The 21,379-nt window shown below is 40.9% G+C and overlaps 1 protein-coding gene across 1 annotated transcript in view; it reads right to left on the reverse strand.

Moving 5' to 3' along the window:
* The window catches only part of cntn4 (contactin 4), a 69,486-nt gene extending 50,388 nt beyond the window's left edge, over positions 1-19,098 (reverse strand). The window contains exons 1-5 of the mRNA XM_068742127.1: positions 19,078-19,098; positions 16,316-16,364; positions 16,023-16,152; positions 11,394-11,569; positions 2,538-2,633 (exon numbers count right to left, since the gene is read on the reverse strand). Coding sequence (XP_068598228.1) covers positions 2,538-2,633; positions 11,394-11,569; positions 16,023-16,152; positions 16,316-16,364; positions 19,078-19,098 — 472 coding nt within the window. The remainder of the gene's footprint in view (positions 1-2,537; positions 2,634-11,393; positions 11,570-16,022; positions 16,153-16,315; positions 16,365-19,077) is intronic.
* Between the last annotated feature and the right edge of the window lie 2,281 nt (positions 19,099-21,379).

Raw genomic sequence — 21,379 nt, forward strand, 5'->3', positions numbered from 1 at the left:
GCATTACAGGGATTAGGTCAAATGAATGAGGTTTAATTATAATACAATTTTATTTAATGATATAATTTGGACAAGTTTGGCGGGCCGGATTAAAAAGACCAACGGGCCGCATATGGCCCCCGGGCCTGGGTTTGCCCATGCCTGGTCTACGCCATGTGCTGAATATGTATCCTCGTGTTTTTTTTTCATGGTTTATTTCCTCACTGGTTGTTAAGCATTTTGGGTTTGGGGAAAGTGTTAAAAGGCTTTATTATACCTACAGAAAGTTTCCTTTCATTCAGAAAGCGAGGGCGACTGGCTCATGAATGAAAATGCTGTCAGGCCATATTGGGATGGTGTCGCATACGCAAACAGAATGGATCCGGCGCAACCTTCGCAATGTACTTTGATGAGCTGGAAATTGTCAGCACAGAAAAGTGGCCTTAGCAAGTCAAACAGGAAACATGTTTCCGGATTACCTTCATCGCTCATCAAATCCCTGGTACAATCCTCCCATGTCACAGTGTTGTGCTTGCATTTGAGTGAAAATATACAACACTGCAATTTTTTTTCTTCTTCTTCTCCAAAGCCAAACACACAACAAAATATATAAATATATAAATAAATAAATAAAAGTGCAGCTAAGATTAATGACTGAGCTGCTTTCCTGAATTCTTGCCCCTGGTGCAGAATGAAAAAAAAAAAGAAAGAAAAAGAAATTCTCTGAGGCAACAAATCCTTCTGTCAAATGGCATTAAACTGCTTCTCATCATAAACCCAGAGAAATGCAGCAAGGCACATTCAGAAAAAGAGCGTTTCAAAAGGACTGAGCTGAATCAGTCCTTCTGCCAGTTCTAATCACGTGTTAAAGTCATGCATACGTCACGCCATGCCGGTGAAGGCCGATCACATCAGCAGAATCTGCCAATAACAGTAACGTCAGTACCTGAACCTGCAAAGCAGCAACGTGAATGCAGAGACAGACATGGTTCAAAAACACGTTGCGTTCAAATATTCAGATTTTATGGTAATGAAGTATCCAAAAACACATAACCAATTAAATAATATTTCTGTTACATGTTTCTCAATTAATCCCATGAAAAGAGCAACATCTCAGTTCAATAATTACCTTAAATATTCCAAACTGGCTGAAATGAGACATTTGTTCAGGATAAAGCCAAATTAATGCACATTTGATGTCTCACAGAATGGATATTTGTCTTTATTAAAATAAGCAGTTTTCAGGAGGTAAATGCACTAAGACGTGCATGGCCTTTTAAATTAAATTGAAATGGATTCAAATGTAACTTTATACGAGCAGAAACTTATGAGTGATGTGATGTGATGCGTTTGAAGCTCAATCCCGACCCGTACACAGCAGTGGCGTCGGGGTATGGCGAGCCAGCGCAAACCAACAACACCCAATGCTGAGTTTACTGCATCAGTTTAATGCAAGAAGGATCGACTGACAACTTAGTTAATTTGGCCTAATGGCACAGTGGCAGCAGCTTCTATTACAGAGAGATGCAAATCACTAAAATGGACTTCTAATTGACAGCCTGTATTGGTTCTTTATATTAGTGAGGAGACAAGTGTCTTGAGGGGTCTTTTCATGTGTGGAAAGATTCCCGACATATTGGAATTATTTCCCCAATGGCTCTCAAAAGCCAAAAACCCTTGATTGTATTACTTCTGCATAAATTGGAAGATACGGAAAGAGTCAGCGAAGCGGCTGTTCGCGGAACAAACAAATATAAGCTCATCAAAAGAACGGAAAAGATTTCTAAAATTTCACTAGGAAAAACTCCCAGAAGGGATTAAATGATTCCAATCAATTCTAAGCAAGTAGCATTTTTAGCACAGCAGCCAAGTGCATGGACTGGTGATATTTGTTAATTGGCTGACAGTTGGGTGATTGCCATCCCAGCAGCTGCTGCATGAAGAAGTTCATGTTAGAGAAGGAGACAGGCTGTGGAAGTGTATATCTTTGGCTTCATACAAGCCGCGTGGTTGTCAATTAAGTGTTATGTGTAGCAGCGGAAGGAGAAAAATATTTGTGCACACCTTCCTTTTGTTGTGTTATGAAAATAAAACCCCGATGTGAATTTACAATATTGACCAACAGAGGTCGACCAGCTGTCCAGTCTACTGTCTGTGTTACATCGGGTTAAGCCTTGGTCTGCGTTCGGTTTTGAGATTAGTAATATGACTGCAAGGAAACTCATTATCATATGCATTTTAAATGATTATTCTAAGAAATCTAAGGCATATGTTGCCTTCAGCATGGCAAACAAATAAACGTGACTGTGAAATCAGAATGAGAAAAAAAGCTCCAATCAAGACTGATCACATCTCTTCACACAAGTGTAGTGGCAGACGGAAGGTGTTGATTACCAAGAAGCCAAAACGGCACCGGCTCAAGTGAATGTGAAGCACCACCAAATGAAAAAGTTGAATCTGAGATTTTTTTTTCTTCCAACATCACAGTCACAATTTCATTCCTTTTGCACCAAACACTCATTAAAAATGAGACCATTAATTAGAATATATCACTTTACCTCCAGAATGTGGGGGCGGGCCACACAGCAGAACGACTCCTTGGCCTTCACGGACTGAAACGGAACTTCTTCTGTGAGTCTTGAAGTTTTCCAAGTCTAAAAGCAAACACACGCACAACAAAAAAGAAAAAGAAAAAGAATATTAGACATAAAATAAATCTGGTGCATCTGATCCTTGAAAGCGTTGTCATCAGTTGCCTCAACATTTTTTTCTTTCTCTCTCAATGTCACATCCTATGGAGCCTAAAGCAGCAGGGAAACACAACAGGAGGGCTCGCACAGATAAACACGACACACACACACACACAGCTCCCACTCCCTGACCTACATTTCCTTGGAATGCTGGAGGACTCTGAAGTTTAACCCTGACAAATTCAGCTCCTGTAGAGTCCACAGACCAAAGTTCAAACCCACACTGTGCGAGGGAGTAACCACCAAACAGAAATGACATAGAAGTGCAGGAATACCATCCCGTGTGTGTCCATGCTAGTGTAAGAACATTTTCAAGAAGGAAAAATCTTTGGTAGTAAAAAGAGCCTTTGGCTTCGCCTCTGGCCAAATCAGCCCCCCCCCCCCACCCCACCGGTGTGGATCCCAGTATGCGGATATCCAAGAATCGCTGAAACGGTGCCACAAGTATCAGAGAGGAGTGGCTAAAGGGTTTTATAGAAGGAAACAGTACAAAACAAAGCTAAGCAAATAATATTATAAGCTGCAAAAACCTGGACGGAAAGATGGCAGCTTTATTGTTAATATGAACACTGGGAAACAGGACAGAAAAAAATAAAAAAATAATGGAAGAATATACATTGCAATCTTCTAAATCGATAAATTAACTTTGGAGATTTATGTTTGTTTATTGCTGCTGAATCAGAACAACAAACTTGCTAAACTCTCTTTATGCAGCATGAATGCTATACAGGATAAATGTGGGTAGGAATTTCCCTGCCACTGGTGCATTTCATCCAAACACTTAAATGGGAGCCTGGTTTATTGCATATCCGAGAAAAAGGTTTGATTTTCAAAGCTAAAAATGAAAATCAATTAATAAAAAAAAAAAACAATTACACACATACATTTATTAAAAAAACACAGTGAGAGAAAAATCAACTTGTAAGCACAGAATTGCAAAAAACAGTAAACAGTAAAATGAACCACTTCACTGCTCAGAAAACGTTCAACAGATTTGAATTTTGCTCCAGACATGAAATGTGACAGACTGACAGATGGGATGCAAACCATTCCTATGTGCCCTCTCCTCACTTCCTTCATAGCTTGTACAAGGAAATAATAACAAATATTACTCAAATGTTATCACAATTATCTCCTACTTTTACTATTATTTCTATCCGTTTGTAAAAACCATTTGAGCTACTTTTTGAAAAATGCCATAAAAATAATGCTAATTATTTTTAATATTGGACGGCACGGTGGTGTAGTGGGTAGTGCTGTGGTTTCACGGCGAGAAGCGGCCTATCGGTAAGGCGTTTTTATGTTCTCCCAGTGACCAAGTGGATTTTCTCCGGGTTCTCCGGTTTCCTCTCACCTCCAAAAACATGCCATTTAGGTGAAGTGATTACTCCAAATTGTCCGTAGGTGAGTGTGTGTGCGTGGCCTGCTGGCGACGTGTCCGAGGTGTACCCGCCTCTTTCCCATAACAAACTGGGATAGGCTCCAGCAACTCCTGTGTCCCGCAAAGTGGAAAAGTGGTTGCATGGATGGATTTGTAATGTTGTTGTTTGTCCAGCCAAATCTCACGAGACTAAAACAAGGTGTAAAACGGGCTGTAAAAACACCCTGTACAGTTTGTTCCATGTCGCCTCTTTGCTGCGCCACCAGCTCAGCATGTTTTCATCTGCTACGGATTTTCACGGAAGCCTTGGGAGCTCCAGTGACAAATGGGTCACGTTCTTCAAGTGCATCATGATTTATTCACCGAGTCTGTTTCCACTCTACTTTGTCACATTTAAGTTTCATTGATACACCAATTTTCCATCTTAGACAAGCATGAAAACTTTTTGGAATAATACATTGTTTTCAATCTCAAAGCTACAGCGTTGCCTCTCAGGTGCTTCATCAGAAGAGCACATTCAAAATGTGCCGGGATTCACTCTTCCCAGTCGCCCATTCGGTGCAGCGGGACTTTGTTTGTCGGATCCGAGCGGCGCCTCCTTCTTCCTTTCAATGTTACTTTAGTATTTCTCCTGGTTTTAAAATTCAGATTTAGTGCAGCTTGTCAAATGATGGCTTTACCTTCAAGCGAGGGAGCGAGAAAATGAAAAGAACCAGGACTTAACCATACCCCCGCTCTAGTTCGTATATCCGGGATAATGAATGGAAGTCTTGCTTGAGATAAGTGCATAATGGAAAAAAAAAAAAGAAAGAGTTGAAATCAATACTGACACCCACCCACTAATAAAAGCCAAACAACAATCTGCAGCCTTGCCGCTAAGCAGAGACGGTTCCTGTGTCTGGTCACGCATGAGGGGATTTAATAGCCCTGGTGGTAATCAGGTTACCCTTCATTCATCACACTCACCGCCGCCAAACATTACAAAGCTATTCCTGGTGTGGTTTAAGCAGCAAAAACACTGTTTAACCAAACCCATTTTCATTTGAAAATGGATTCAAACACAAGTAGGCTGTCACAAGTCCCAGAGAATCTCATAAAGCAGGCCTACAACCTAAAATAGTGCCAAAGCAGTGTGTTAAATAGTTCTGATAATCAATCCCATCTGTGCGCAGAAGAAGAAACTCTCTTTGTCTTTAATGCCGGTCGCCACGGTTTTCTTTAACGGCTCGGAAACACGGAGAATCACGACAATGTGGTTTGGGTGAGGGTTAGAACGGCCAAGACTCTGACATCCAAATCAAGGATATGAATGATTATACCTAAGATTATTGGGCTCGCTGATTTATGAATAAGACTATAAGGTCAGTTATTGTTAATGCAGGTCATATTGGCTCCAGGACAAGTCAATTAAGTATCTGCCTATTATTATTTATTTAAATATAAATCTTTTCTTAACCCACAAGCGCAGTTTAACTAACAGCTATCTGAGATCTAAAACAGCAGCTTGTGATATTTTCACACAGAATGAAACCGCATCGGCTCCAGTGATGAAGGAGTGTGAGCCCACCCGGATTTGACTCTGACTGACGGTGCCATGGCGGCTGCAACAGAAACTAAAACCTAAGGGAACTAAAAGGGAACTTTATTATGACTGGGAAATATAGAAAATTAGAGGAAGAAGAGGAGAAGAGGGAAACAAGATATGAGGTTAGCGTTCATAGAACTGGTGAAGATGTGTCAGGACGCCTGCTAGCGTCACCTGGACTCAAAAAAAGGTGCAGTTTGGATTCAGAACCTTCAACAAAGACATGCAAATATTGTAAACTTAAATTATTGTGCTTCAATTAGGACATTTTTCTTAATAGTTTCCCACTTTTCAGCAGCTTGTGAAGTAGAACTGTCTGTCTGGTTATCTATTAACTGTCCATCAAAGGTGATTAGTGATGCAGCGTGGATAATTGACATGCTCTGGTGCCACTTTACCTACGGTTGGTGTTGCACATGAGAGATCACTAATGAGATGTGCCATTCGTTACATGAGTTATTTTGGCTGCACATCAATGGCGTTTCCACTTTTGGAATGGCAGTAAAAGCAAATAAAACCGCTTGATTTGGCGGACAAATGGTTTATTTTTTTCAGTCTTGGCAACAGAGGCTTTTCATGAGCAGGCCCGCCACTTACTTTCATCTAAAAGGCCGATAGAAGGTTAGATTAAAGCACCAAAACCTCCCCAAAATTTCAGCCTCTAGAACAAAGAGGAAAGGAGCAAGAGACATCTAAGGTATTGAATTCATTCCAAAATAAATCTTTTTTGGGGACCTTTTTTGTGTTTTTTTTTTTACCTCAGATCAAAGCTATTGTGATTTGTGAAGTGGTGATGCTACTGGTCCGTGTTCAGATCCACAGACGTGGCCTCACCCGTGCTGAAAGCGTGCACGGATAGCAAAAAAACAACCCACACCTCCCCATCCAAACACACACAAAAAAAAGGAGAGCAAAAGAAGCATTGTTGTCAAGAGAGATGGTGGACAGCGGCAAAACCATAATTCACAACATGATATGAACGTTTGCTTTAGATGCAGGGGGGAAGGTGTGCGGGTGGACCAAAGGAAAGCTTTCCAGGGTGCGCGCAGCTGTGCGCACGTTCACTTTGAGTCCAAAAGAAAAGAAGCAAGAAAGAGCGCTGTGGGGTTCATGTCAAATCACGCACCCATTAAATCCGTCACATTAAAGGAACGGCGGTGGGGGGGGAGGGCCTTGGCGCAAATAATTGTGCTCGCAGAAAAGCTTCATTGCAATCAAAATCAAAAGGGAAGCGGCTAACAATGATTAATCGCCTCAGAAGGAGCAAACGTGACATCCCATCTAGAGCCATTAGCATAAATTACTGCAAACTTGAGCTGGCATTACAAACAAAGATCCAGATTAGGCTGATGATCACATCCCAGACATCAGAGCTTTCCAAATGCCAGCGTGACTAATCATACGTCCAGAAGCCCGTCCAGCCGTGACCGCGTGATTCATTTCAACATGCGACCCAAACAGGATGCTCCGTTGTCTTCAAGTGGCTGGGAGGCGAGGTGCGTGTCTGTTTGTACAGTTTGTTAGAGAAGGCAGAAATGTGAGGACTGTCTTTAATAGGCATTTATTATTTTAGAGAGTTGTTGGTTCACAATTTGGCTTATCGTCCCTGAAATGAACAGCAGCACAACAGACTGCAGCCTAAAATGATCCTAAAGTGTAATTATCTGCTATCCAATAAGTTTAAAGCCAAACTTATTATATTATATACCGTATTACAACTCTATTATAATCATTATAAGGGGAGCCTGTGTTATTGGACTGCAGTGTCTTTAGCTTGGCATAGATAAACGAGGGAAGCGAAGGGTGATGCTCAATGTTTTTAACTATTCCTAGCTTAGAGGACAAATATGAAATTCAGTAAGAAAACCCCCCCAAAACAAAACACATATTTATTTCATTCATCTCGCCAGGAGCATTTTAAGACACGGTGGGGTTGAATAATGACATAAAATCATGCTGTACATTGTCCTGAAACAAAAGTATTGTCAAAATGAGGCTGATGAATCCATAGTTGATCAATAGCATTTGATTTGTTGAACTCAGTCGTGTCCCACTTTTGGGGAAATTAAGAAAGCAGACGGGGGGGCAAGTGTGTTGATGTCAAAGCCCAACGTGTAAGATTAAAGCCCTTAAATGGACTCTCATAATTGCATTTCAAGAGAATAAACACCTGAAAGTAAGAATTGTTGTGCGTTCGTTCAGCACTATTGACTCACAGCAAGCAGGCCCTGGGTTCAAATACACCCGGGACTGTATGGAGTTTGCATGTTCTCCAGTGTCTGCATAGGTTCTCTGCCTTCTACATAGACATTGAAGGAATCCGAAGCCTGCAAGCCTCCTGCAGAGAGTTACATCTGGAGGGTGTATTGCAGATAAATAGTAAAGCTTGGATAAACCCATTAGCTGTTTACAGCTCATTAACTGAGTCAATATGCTCACTCCTCGGTATCACAACCAAGGGAAGATCTATTTGCATTTAAATGAAGTATTCATGTTCCCCCCCTTCAAGGCACAGAAGCCTACAATGACATCACAAATGATCCCCAACTCTATGCCTGACTAACCACGAGCTTGTCTCACATTGACGAGAGCCCATGACTTCTTATCAACTCCTGCACAATGCGAGAAATGCTTCAAGACAAGCGCATTAAAAAAAAGAAGAAAAAAACATTGAGAAATTTGACACTAAAATGACACCGTAGAAACCTTAACACGGAATAAATGCATCACTGCATTCTAAGCAGAGGCCCTCGCTGTTTCGCATATTGGCTCTAAATCCTGTTCATCAGTATGAATTATGACTCTACATCTTTTAAATAACCACTGATATAGAATCAATAGACATACTAATCAAGGACAGAGAGTATTGAGTGGGAGCACCCACTGCCCATCAGTTATCCTCGCCTCGGGGGGGTAGATAGCCACAACCCTTGTGAGGAGTAGCATCATCCATCAAAAGTTTGTGACACGGAAAGGAATGCTGAAGGATTTGGAGTTGCGCCAATTCCAAAGAATAACCTTGAAGGCGTCGTGCAGACAAACAAGTGCTCAGCCAGCAATATGGCTTTGCAGTAGAACTGAGTTTTAAGGGTTTGTTTGCACTATATATAAATGTATATTTATGTACAAGATGACGCGTCAGGACGTTGGTACTCATCTTATCTGATGGAAATAGTCCATGGCTTTTTAGGCGTTATAATAATGAAACATCACAAAGTCGAACTAAAACTTTTTGGTCTAATTTTGCCTTCCACGCAGGTGTAAACTGAACACCATTATTAGTCTGTGATTATGCATTGTGGCTTCAATGAGACGAATAATACAGGGATAGATTAGTCCTCGGGAGCACGGTCAAGACACACCAAAGCCTCTTTAATCAAACAAAAGGCAGAAATCATTCCCAATCAGAGCTAAATGGATAAATTAGAAGGCAGAGCATGATCACAAAAAGACACAAGAATGGTTTAAAAAGAAATCAATCATCTTGTGCACCTGGATCTCGTTAAATATTTGTACTAAATGTGCATTATTTGAAAATGGTTTTACGTGAATGCTTATTGTAATTAATGTGTGTGCAGCCTTGTTATAGCCTGTATGAGAGGCACGTGCCAGCCGGTCAGTGGGCAGGCTTTGCTTTATAAAGCAGTCAGTCTGTTGGTTGCTGATTGATCTGTATTCACTGTGCTTGATAAAAGAAAAAGAAAACCTCATCTTACTGAAAACATGTCAAGATCTCCGCTTCTTGACCGATCGAGCAACCCAACACATCAAACATTGAAAGGATTCTTACAGCAGTGGGATGGTTTATAATGGAGCGACTCGAAATAACCCACAATGCCTTTGTTTATTATAAGGGAAAGTGTGATGGTGAAAGTAGTGATGGTGTAACTCAAAATCCACCCCTCAATGCAATTCAACATTGCTCGCTTTTAGACACTGCCTCCCCTGCTTTGTCCCGACAATAGTCTCATTAAATGGGAAGCTACAGATATTGCAGGAAGTAAGAAACACAAGACTGTGCAAAACTAGATCAAATATCAGACACAATGTTTTGCATTTGATCTTTCAAGTGAAGCAAATGTATGTTTTGTGCTTCAAATGAATGACGTTGCTTGCATATAAAGAGTGCATGGTTTGATATTGACATAATATCTGTGGCTGCCTTTTGTGCGTGAGAAAATGTATTTTCTCAGTTAACCCTTTAAATTCACTTGAATCTCCACGCTGTGGAGTTCATTAAGCTGTACCACGAGTATTAGAAAAGATAGGTGGCAGCCGGTCATACATGTACATCCTGTCTTTGTGACAATAACAGAAGGCTGGTGGGGTCAGAGTTCAGCAATTGACGGAACTGTCACCATCTCATAGATTCCACCAGCGGAATCAGCCTGTAGATTGACTTCTCGCCGGATCAGGGGACCAGACAAATAGCCGAAGACATATTGGTGGCCTCTTCCCCAAACGCTTAACCTCAAAATCTAATCCGAGCGTGTGATCACTCACTTGCTGTTGATGCCATCATTATTCCTGTCCGATAACTGACACATACAGTAGGCAAATATTGACTTCCTGCTCCTTCAGGAATATGAAGTCCAGAGGCTTTTAGACCCATCAAGATGTGTCAAACCATCTATCATCTCAATGCTCCAAAATAGGGGGGGGGGGGGGGGGGATTATATACCATTAATCTACCAGAATGATAGATAACATAACTCCAAGATGCCAAGTCGGCACTAAGTTGTTTACGCGTTCTTTTGAAGGTGGTTTGAAATGAGAAACTGTGGTTTGGCTTGGCCCGGGTTCAGTTAGTCCGCAGGTTCAGTTAGCTTGCAAGCTATTAAGGCTAAAGCATTTACCAGAAGCTATAATGACTTCATAATCAATATGTCAATTTTATAATTATATAAAACTGGATAACTGTTTACTTAAAAACATTTTTTTCATAACTCTACAACATTAAAAATCAGCAAATCAGTGTACTTTTAATTTCATTTGTTATAGACTAAACTGACCACAATAGAGAGAGGAATTACAACTAGAGGGTACCAACACATCGAGGCAACTTCACCTCATTTCATTTAAAATTTTAATGCAATAGTGTATAACAGACCCTGATATGGCACAATAACTGTGAATACATAAACCAAGGATTGTGAATCTCATTGATTTTGTAAAATACTGTTTGTTTGCTCTTTGTCCCAGAAAGTACAGTTAGTTAAAAAACGAAAGTGAACCAAAACCTTAAAGTTATGGTGCGACGGTTGTGTTAAAAAGCTTTACAAAGTTCTGGGAAGCAAAGCAGAACTGTAGATTCAGGCGATGATTCTCATAGGATCACAATCTGCTTTCATATTACTTCCATTGTCACTTGAAATGTTATTCCAGAATCACCATTAACAGCAGCTTCTTCTTCCAGCGCCTCTTTAATAATAGAGAGCAGCACTTCTAGCAGTTCCATTATTTACCATGAAGAAGCCTCGTTTCGAGTTCCCTTAGACATCTTTTTCAGGATTGTGTTTCATCTGCTGTGACGACTTAGATTTGGCTCTAGCCAGCAAACATATGGACTTAATAGTTCCCCAGAGATGTGTTTTCGTATTCCTCATGTTATCAAGCAGAGCTTCTCTGGGCCTGCGTCTCTCTGTTCAGCGCGAGCCACAAACGTTAGCCTGGAGAGAGACGAAAAAGAAATACTTACATGCAAAGGTTAGACTGGCCTCTCGGCTGACGATGGTCCCAAAAGAGTTGGAGGCGAGGCACTGATATGTTCCAGCATCTTGGTCTTTGTTCAGACGGCTGATGCGGAGGTTGCCTCCAGACAGGCTGTAGTGAGATCCAGATTTTGGACTTATTTCTGTGCCATTCAGTTTCCAGCTGGAATAAAAACACACACAAATCGAGAAAATTAATTTTTGAACTAATAAATTAACTATTGTTCAGTGTCGAGTGGCAAGATGGAAGCCTTCCAATGTGCGAGCAAAAGAATGTGACCTCTATGTTTGATTGTGTTTTAAGAGGATAGACATAAAAACGTGTAGAGAGTCCAGAAATCAAGCGCCCCAGCCGAGAGTTAATCTAAACAGCAGTGAGCCATTGTAGTGCCAAGGACTTGACTTCCCGAGAACAGATAGCCTTGCAGCCCATCCATCTTGCCAGGCCACCGTCAAACTACATAAAGATGCTGCTTAATCATGATGCTGCTGCAATTACAACAAATTCGCGCTGCCTTGCTTCATGCTTGTGTATTCCGGACGAGCCGTGGGTGTTGAGGGTGATCAACGAAGGGCAAAAATCATCTGAGATGACAGCCAATTCTAGCGAGGATACACATTATTATAGAAAAATACAGGTGGGAGGAAGAGCAGTCATTTTAGATAGAAGATTTCCAGCCCTAACTTTAGTCAGGGCAATAAAGAGGGAGAGGGAAAAACCCACAGACACCATTATTTGTTATCAATGATGTATAACCATCTAAGCGATAACATGTTCTGAACAGATTAGTGAGGATAAAAGGGCATTTTATGCCTTATTGGAAAATGGATGATGGCGATCTGATCGCAGCCCAAAGTGAATTAGAGACAGATTATTTAATTGAGACAAATTTCTGTTTTCTACTGCTTTGATTTTCTGATGTTTTGCGAACGATTTCAGGTCAAGCTTGTAAAACGGTGTATTGTTTTATTTGGAAAAAAAAGCTGCTTTGATGTGCAAAAAAAAAGAAAAAAACAGAGCTTCGCTAAAGCCCTTTTGTTCAGCAGCAAGGCTGTTTTTGTGTTCTGTGGTCTGAACACTAAGTTATCCTAATTGGGTACCTTTTGATGAATAAAAATCTTTCCAACCCAAACGATTGACGACAGGCTTCCATTACTCTTATAACATACCCTGTAAAAAGTATAGCCAGCTTTTTGTTGTGAGGCAGACCTTTATTTTCCTCGCAAAGGCCCTATTCACATTACATGAAAAAGCCAACGTCCGCCTGCATTGATTGGTGTCCTACTCGTCCTGAAGTGTCTCATATATATAGCAAAATATTTGTGGAGCAGACATTGCAAAAGACACCTCTACCGTCTTTTTTCTTTCAATAGACAAGATGTGAAGCTCAATGGTTTTCATGGCCATTCTCCAGTTCAGTTAAAAGTAAGTGCAAGCTCTCCAGAGACTGATTACGACACACAATAGAAAAGGCCTGGGGTGTAGGGGTGGGGGTTCTCACAGGACTACAGCAGCGATTCATTTGCAGCTGAAGTGGAACAAACCAAAAAGAGAAAAAAAGAAAACAATATTTGACAGCCAAGCAACACCATCGGATTAGACAGGAAAAGCAGAGTGGATAGGACAATCCAATCCCGTTAATGAAAAGGGAACCATCAATTACGAGAGGAGACTTTTCCCAATCAGAGAGACTCTGCATTGTATCCATAGAGGAGTGAAATGGTCGAATCAGGTGAGACCTGGATTAAACCATTTTCCTGTCTCTTCTGGAGTCGCTAATCGAGCTCAGAAAATTTTATGTTGGGTGGAAAAGGAGTTTTCTCGGCTGGAGGAAGACATTTGCAATCCCCGAAAGTGCAACGTCGTGCATGTGCACGCTCATTAAACACTGCGGCAGTTCAAGATAACTGGCTGGTTGCACAGCAGACGTTTTGCCAGACGTTGCAGGAAAACCACAGGTAGACTTTTTAAGGGTAACTACGGGCACAGCGTTCCTGCAGGAGTGGCGGCGAGAGTCGGGATCTTTCCTAAGTGGAATTCAGCAATCGATAATTAACCCACAGGTTTTCCTGCCGTGACGTGTCAATGTGTCATGAGCTCTCGTTGCTTTTAAGCCAATTAGGCACCAACTATAAAGCAGCTGAGACACGCACTTTCCTTTTTTTTTTGGTCACATAAGAGATAAACCAAAACGGCAGAAATCCTCACGGCTGTTTTGAGTCACGACACATCCTCCTCTACGGGATGCACAGATTTCATCAAAACACAAAATAGAAGATCTAATAGTTCTATTTACAATGATTTGTCCTGGAAAACAGGCTACAACGGCAGCACCATTTGTCAGACACATGCTTTATGTAATCATGCAACAACAGGCCATGCACACAGTGGAAAATAATACCACACCATCTGGCTCATGCAGCTGTGAATGTGAGACGGTCTGTTCCTTTTCTTTATAACAGGCTAAATTGCACTAGTGCAAATACTACTGCACTTCACTTTGATTTGAAACATTCCCATGATGCAATTCTATGTGCAGCACGTTGTCAAATCCTCCCACTTCCTTGAAGAGAACACATATTTTGTGAACTGTGACAGGAAGCCCAAACTAAAGGCGGTGTGTCTGAGCACCGCCACGCTATCTGCACTGTGAGCCCTGTTTAACCGGCGTCCTGTAACTATCTGGCAGCCCAGCAGGGCAGTGACTCCATTTGGTGAGTCAAAGAGGCATAGCCATAAACACCGGCTTCTGCAGCCACGGCCTCAGTCACAAGTCACACACGCGCGGGGTGGCGGTGCATTGTGGTTCATCGATCCTGAAATGCTATAATCAATCACACTGCAGTCACGTTGAAACTACGCTGTTTTGGAACTCATTAATTCTTTTTTTTGGGGGGGGCATAGACAAATGTACTATTTGTGACCATGGAGGTAAATATTCTACATTTGGTTCCAACCTGGCGCCTCATCTCATCCTGACTATAATAATAAAGCAGCTTAAAATGATGAGATAGCAAATTTGTTGGCTAGCTATTTTAATTTGTACAATTCTTTAAGAGTACAGTCTGTCTCTGTGTATTCTGAAGGGTGTTTAAACATAAATACTAAATAAATACTATTTTAACGATTTGTCCCTCGGAGGGCAATTTGGTTGACACTTTCTAACTGTAGTCTGCTGCCGGTCGCCGCGTGTGAATGCGCCCGGGCAATGTGGGTGAAGTGTCTTGCCTAAGGACACAACAACAGTGTACATATATGCCTGAGGTGGGGATCGAACCGCCACACACACACAGAACATAAATAAATATGTTTATAGTCTATGAATCTATGTGTCTTTAAACCTTTGCAAGCAAATACTGTATTTTATTTGTATGAGTCATAGGGAGAATAAAGTATTCGGCCAGTCATATAAAAGGGAAATAAAAATAATAATGCACTCTATTTTGCATATTCAGCAGATAAAAAAGAAGAGAAAGGATAGAGAGGGTGAGAGTGTGTGTGATGAAGGTGTGTTTGATATTTATTCTGGATTTGTTTTCCTTTTAAATGAATTAAAACCGTGAAACTGGGTGATTTATGGAAATAGACAGATGATACCAGCGAGCCAACATGGAGATATGCATCGTTTTACTGTTTAATGCACGGAGGAGTTGAGATATTTTAACAAGGCCGGAAGGAGCCAATGGGCCAGAAGGAAGTCTAACTGGTAGAGGCAGCGAGAGTTCACGTTGTAACCTGTGAATGCACCGCTGCAGTAAACTTGGCTGAAAAAGATATTTTATAAACTGAGGCAGGAAGCGAAGCAATGTAAGAATAAAAGATGTCAGAGAGGAGAAACGAGGGAAGCGCTGTATTAGACAAAGATAAGTGTGTGTGTGTGTGTGTGTGTGTGTGTGTGTGTATGCATCACAGAAGGCTGTGTTTACTGCAGTGCGACTTTGAACGGTGGCTGCTTAGGTCATGCTTTAAACTGGCACAAGCCCAAATAAGTTTGCACAAGCAGTGACGCTGCAACGCAACACAAACACAATGCAGCATCCTCTCAGCAGATTAATGGTTCATGCAAGGAGGAGGCAAGGAGGGAAGAAATGCTTCAGTTTGAACTTCACAGCAGCAAAAAAAAAGAAGATGTTTGAGTGGGATGCGAAGCTTAAAATGTATTCATGGGCTACAGACAGAAAGGACAAGTTTCCAGCAGGAGGTTCAAATCCACCATGGACAAGAATTCAATTCTTTCTCCTCTGATCCTGATTCGCTCAGGCTTGGTGTGTGAGGGCGAACAACGGCGCCAGGACTCTCTTGTTGCTGCATCAAGGGACAAATCCGGGAGCAGTTTCATTCAGGATGAATCGGAAGGCCGAGTACGACGACGCAAGGACAACATGCTGCACATTAAAACAGGATAGGGAGACTTTCTTTCGTCGCAAGATTACAACGAAGCAGAGGACGTTTCTACACACAAGCTCCAAGACGTTTCTTTTTTTTTAAAACCCAGGGAAAGTCTTAAACGCTGTCGGTGGGGCAGCTTTGTGTCTGATAAGAAACTTTCTGGTGCGTAGTTTTGGAACGGGCGTGTCCCGTTCCAAAACGCGGGCAGATGAGACGAGGCACTCACCGGTACAGAGGAGGTGGGCTTCCCTGGGCCTCACAGCTAAACACCACCTCCCTGTTCCTCTCCAGCGTCTCCACGGGATACACGATGCTGCCAGGCTGCTTGGTGAAGACGGGACTCTGCAGGACACTGCCTTCTGTAAGACAACAAGGAAAGACAACACAGCTCAGGAGAAGCTCTGACACCGGCCCGCTTGTAAAACAGCCAATTAGTCAGCGACAGCAGCCGGTTGACGCTGCTCAAAGCGCTTAGAAGGGCAAAACCACAAGCAGACAAAACATATTAATCTGAACCACCTGCCACAAGTCCGAGCCGTGTCTTCAGCAGCCATTTAGGATAGAGAGCCTGATTTATGTTGGGGAAATGCCTTCATTAACTTTGTTCAATGTGCTTTTGCTTACTTATTTATAGATTTGCTTGTCCATTTATGTTAGGACGATGTTTCCATGGTGACATCCGTTGTTTTGAATGACTTAGGAGTGGTTTCAATTACGCCATTAACACGATGCACTTTTTGTACAAGGCTGCCGAAAGCCTTGGTGCGCCAAATATAAGCAGAAACACTTGATTCAATGCTTTTAAGTCTTAGACAGATTGTTGCCGACACAACTTTAAAGGATGAGAACAATTATAGACCAAGTAGAATATATTGGTTTCCTTAATGGCATCTTTTGGGATTTTTCTTTTTTATCCAATTAAAAAACTGGATTAGATGACAACTTTTTCTTTGCCAAATCTAAGATATGAAGAAGAACACAAGAAGCAAGTGTTCAAAAGCAGGGTAATATATCAAATACACAACTGAGCATTTGATCTGTGTATATATATGCACTGCTAATTTAAACTATCGATACCGTTGATTCATAACAATTTTATACTACATTTACAAAGTTTATGCCCCTTTACGTTGCGTAATTCTTTATCCTCTGCTTCGCCTCTATCAGATCACAAAGAATCTTTACAAAACGCTGAAACTGATTGAGCCAGAATTAGATTCAAACACAATCAGTGTTAGAACAAAAGCATTTTGGATATATTGCCTTCACAATGTCGGATCAAAATTATTCATTAGGTTTTCAAATTACAGAAACTTTTTAAGCAACAGGGAACGCCAGCATTATATTGCAAAAAAGCAGGGACTGATCCGTGCATTGCTGACAACGATCCGGGTGATGCATAATTCAAAGGATTGCTCAACAGGCAATCTAATTGAGGAAAATGTTTTCCTGCACCCTGCACATTTTAACAGCGTGAGGGTATGCGTCCAATCTCCCAGACGCATTCAGACCTCATACTAATTTTAGCCTGCGGTAAGGCATTCTTTTTTTATGCAAAACTGAACACGGTGTATCACCTCTGACAAACACAATCTGCATGAGTCTGCAGAAAGAAAGAAAAAACAACGTTTCTGGTAAAAACATGAAAGAATGAATTTCGATTTAGTCATTGACGCTGCCATCGATGGGGTCGGGATTAAAATAAAATGCCTGGCTGAAAAGAAATGAATCACACAATAGATGATATCATTTCTCAACAGATTAGTTTCGATTTAAATGTTAAATCGTAAATGATGACAGCGGTTTTGTGTAGCGGGCTGCTCAAGAATCCTTTTCTCAACACAACAAACAGAATTTAAAATTTTCTCTTCTACTCATTCACTCACAAATGAGTCATTTAGCAATCAGCCAGCAATCCTCCAGGTTGTTCAAGGACACGACAAATCTGTATATTTGTAATATTTTGGATTAAAAAAATGTGCCCTATGCGCGATGTAACCTCGGACATTCTTGGCCAAAAAAAACAAAAACTTAATAGACTGTCTTTACAGCCAACGATTCTCCATTTCAAGCAAAAGAGAGGGAATACTGATGATCATCCCACAAGAGATGCATGGTCACATTTTTATAGGCCTTTTATGACTGTGAAAGTGGGTTGAGCAATTAAAACCCTTGTTAAGCATCCACCATCAGCGACAATGACAACATTAGTCATTTGAACATTATTCCAAAAGGTGGAAATCAGCAGAAAGTTAGCAAGTTACAAATACGTCTCAAGATTATATAACCTCACTCATTAGAAAGAGGATAAAAATAATAAAATAGCTGTTGGGGGGGGGGAAAATGGTCCCAGTGGGATAAATAAAATGGCATTATAATTCACAACCAAAAACACACAGTGGTCTGTGTCTGTTGATAAATCGACATGAATTCTCTTACATTCGTTTTTTGTATTCAGCAAAGATTAATAGTTTATTCCTCGTGAATCATCCAAGCTATGTTCTGTGGGACTGCATATCAATATCTGCGCTATCATCTCCAGATATGACCAGTTTATTGGTCACACGCCAACTTCAATATATCCCGGACTAAATCACCATTAGCAAATATCATAGAAATGTGGACGTTTCCAATCATAAAGCATATTCATCTTAATCTAGTCACCGCAGGTGTATAATCTCTTTCGCTTACTTTTGATGGGGTGCAATTCTTCACTGCGGAACAAGGGGCGAAGGCTTCATACAAAGCAGGGGCATATCCGCTATGTGCTCTGTATACTTTATCGCCTAAACTTATATGTCTATAATCCATTTATCTATATAACAAGAGTTGCTCTGTGGAGAAAAACAGTGAATTCTTTTTTTTTAATTAATGTTAGGTGGTTATTCTTGGACAATACGAGCTTTAAATGTACACCCAGTCCAATTATGGAAAGCAGTGTGAAATGAAACTTTAAAAAAGACTAACACTCATTACTGCCGACAAGGAGGTTGTTTTTACCGGCTTTTATCCATTCTATCTCATGGAATCATGGAATCTAAAAATATCAAAAAAATAAATGTTGGACAATAATTTTTTATGTCAAAATGTAGGGGGGGGGGGGGGGGGTAAGGTGCTTGGTAGAGTGCTTTTCTAGTTATTAATGTCTCAATGCTTCCATATCAGACCAGGGTGCAAAAGTAGCATCACAGCAAAATGAGTGAAGCTTTAATCTGCAACTATAATCTTCTTAAATCTGGCGAGCAGTTATCAAGCATTAACCTCATTACACAGCGCCGCACTTCCATGGCTGTGGTGCACATTTTGGTAAATGGAAGTTGCGGGACGTCATCCGTGCTTCACGGTTCCTCCCTGAAGTTTTCTCTGAACTGATTTATGAACATTTAACCTTTCTAAACAGCAAGAGCAAAGGTTTGCTGTCACTGTAGCAGAAACACTGAAGCCTTTTGCCATTTCACGCATCGCAGTGAAATAAAGCAGTGAGTTGTTTTCTAGGTTTCTTTTAGCTCAACTAATAGCAGGATATTTTGACAGTGCCGACCTTTGAGTTAAATGAGAAAAAGGTACTTCATACCATCCCCTGTAATATATATCTATGTGTATAAAAACTGTTCCTTTATACAAAATGATGAATTAAATAATGGTATACTTCTGCTGAAGACATTGTCTGATGCTCCACTGAATTCAGGTTGGTTTAAATTCTTGGCAAATTTGAAGATTCAGCAAATTTTCGAATCGTATTATTTTTGGACATTTTTATACAAACTTTTTAATCAAACCTAACTTTATTGGTTTCTACCAAACTACCTGTTAAGCCAAAGTAATTCTGGTGGTTTTCTTGAAAGTTACACACAGAGAAAACTGCAGTTGGTAAGATATGATTTTCTCAAATAATCGATTGAATCGTAAATGCACATTCTGTCGAGAAATCAGTGAGTGAAAATCGTTGTGTTGTTTGTGAAAAATCTCCATGTAGAAAAGCTGATTCTAAATTGTTCTGTTGGCTTAACTTTAAATAAGGAAACAGCTGGAGTATGAAATAATAGAATTATTAAGAGTTTCAAAAAGGAAAAAGGTGCCAAAGACTGCACAGCCAAATCTGTTCATGATGTCAAAATGGAAGAAATGAATCTTTTTCTGTTTTGCTCTTTCCTCAGTTTACATTGGATTTAATTTGGCGGTTTGGCACTTCGTTCCCTGCGAAGTGCAGTATGTGCAGTATGTGCAATATGTGACATTTTCATGAACAGCATTTCAGTGATTCTATTTATGCCTTCCAGCACTTGAGAGAAGAACTAGCTGAGGGAAGCGATGGTTGTCATACGGAATTAGAAAGTTTTACATCTGAAAATCCGTCCGTGATCATCACGCAACAAAAAGAAATACATAAATATAATTAATGGAAAATCGGAAATATTCCAGCCCATTAGTTAGAAATGTGGGTGTGGCTCCAGAGGAAAAGCAATAGCAAGGTTTATGGTTGGATGTTTGTTCATTTAGTGCGGTTACCTTTTCATGACCTCCGCCAAGGAGGTTATGTTTTTGCCAACGTTTATCTGTCTGTCTGTCTGTTAGCTACATAATTCACAAAGTTACAGATGGATCTTGCTGAAATTGTATTATCTGTTAATAATAACATTATTAATATTACCAGGGACAGATGATGACATTTTGGTGGTGATCCAGAAGAGATCCTGGATCACTTTAAATATTTTATTAACAATGCAGTAAACTGCGCTTCAAAATTTGTTCCTCAATATCTCGGTTGATTATTGAGCGATGTTTATGGAATTTGACACAGTCATGGAGGGTGTGGCTCTCTATTGTATTGCCGAATTTCATCTGGAACTGATCCAGATTCTGGATATTATTTTACTTTTGTACCCTTTCAATACTATCTCTCTGATTACCTCCACAAAGGAGATTCTGTTTCTGCTGCTTTTACCAAGACTCTGAATATAGGGGGGCTGAGGGGCTTGGCGGAGGTCTGCGCTCTCTGAGTGCTTTTCTCGTTGCTTTTGTGTAGTTTCAATAACAAAGCTGATATTTAAGGTCTGAGGTCTGTTATTTTTCCTCCATCTCCCCTGCCTCTCTTTTCTCGTTGCCTCCAGCCTTTTCTGAGAACCCTTCTCCTTATTAAAGGCCTACGAAACAACCACCCACTGAGAGAAATAGCACAAACTATTCAAGGGGCTCCGTTGTGTGTGTGCGTCGGGCGTTTGTGTTAAGTGTTTGTGCAAGAGAGAGAGAGCGAGAATTGACAGGGAATGTGAGCAGGGAACAGGAGAAGGTTAGCATTAAGTTGTCAATTTGGCAGTAAATGAGCAGCATAGGCCGCAGTGTGCCAGATAATAAATGCAGTAACCTCTCAAGATGAAGAAAGCCTCCCGTGTGTTTTTTCCCCCCCACAGTTGTTGTAAAAGTGAAGGGTTGCAGCTCCGATGGCCCATCCAACAACCCCGTCAGCACTTAAGACTGCTGCAGTCGAAATGCAAAGCAGAACTGGGCTTTACTGCTCGGATAACATGCTGGCGGTAACATCTGTGCTGCTTTCTGCTATCCTTCATGGGTGTCACAGAACCA

This window comes from Brachionichthys hirsutus, chromosome 8 (assembly GCF_040956055.1).
Source record: "Brachionichthys hirsutus isolate HB-005 chromosome 8, CSIRO-AGI_Bhir_v1, whole genome shotgun sequence".
Lineage (NCBI taxonomy): Eukaryota > Metazoa > Chordata > Actinopteri > Lophiiformes > Brachionichthyidae > Brachionichthys > Brachionichthys hirsutus.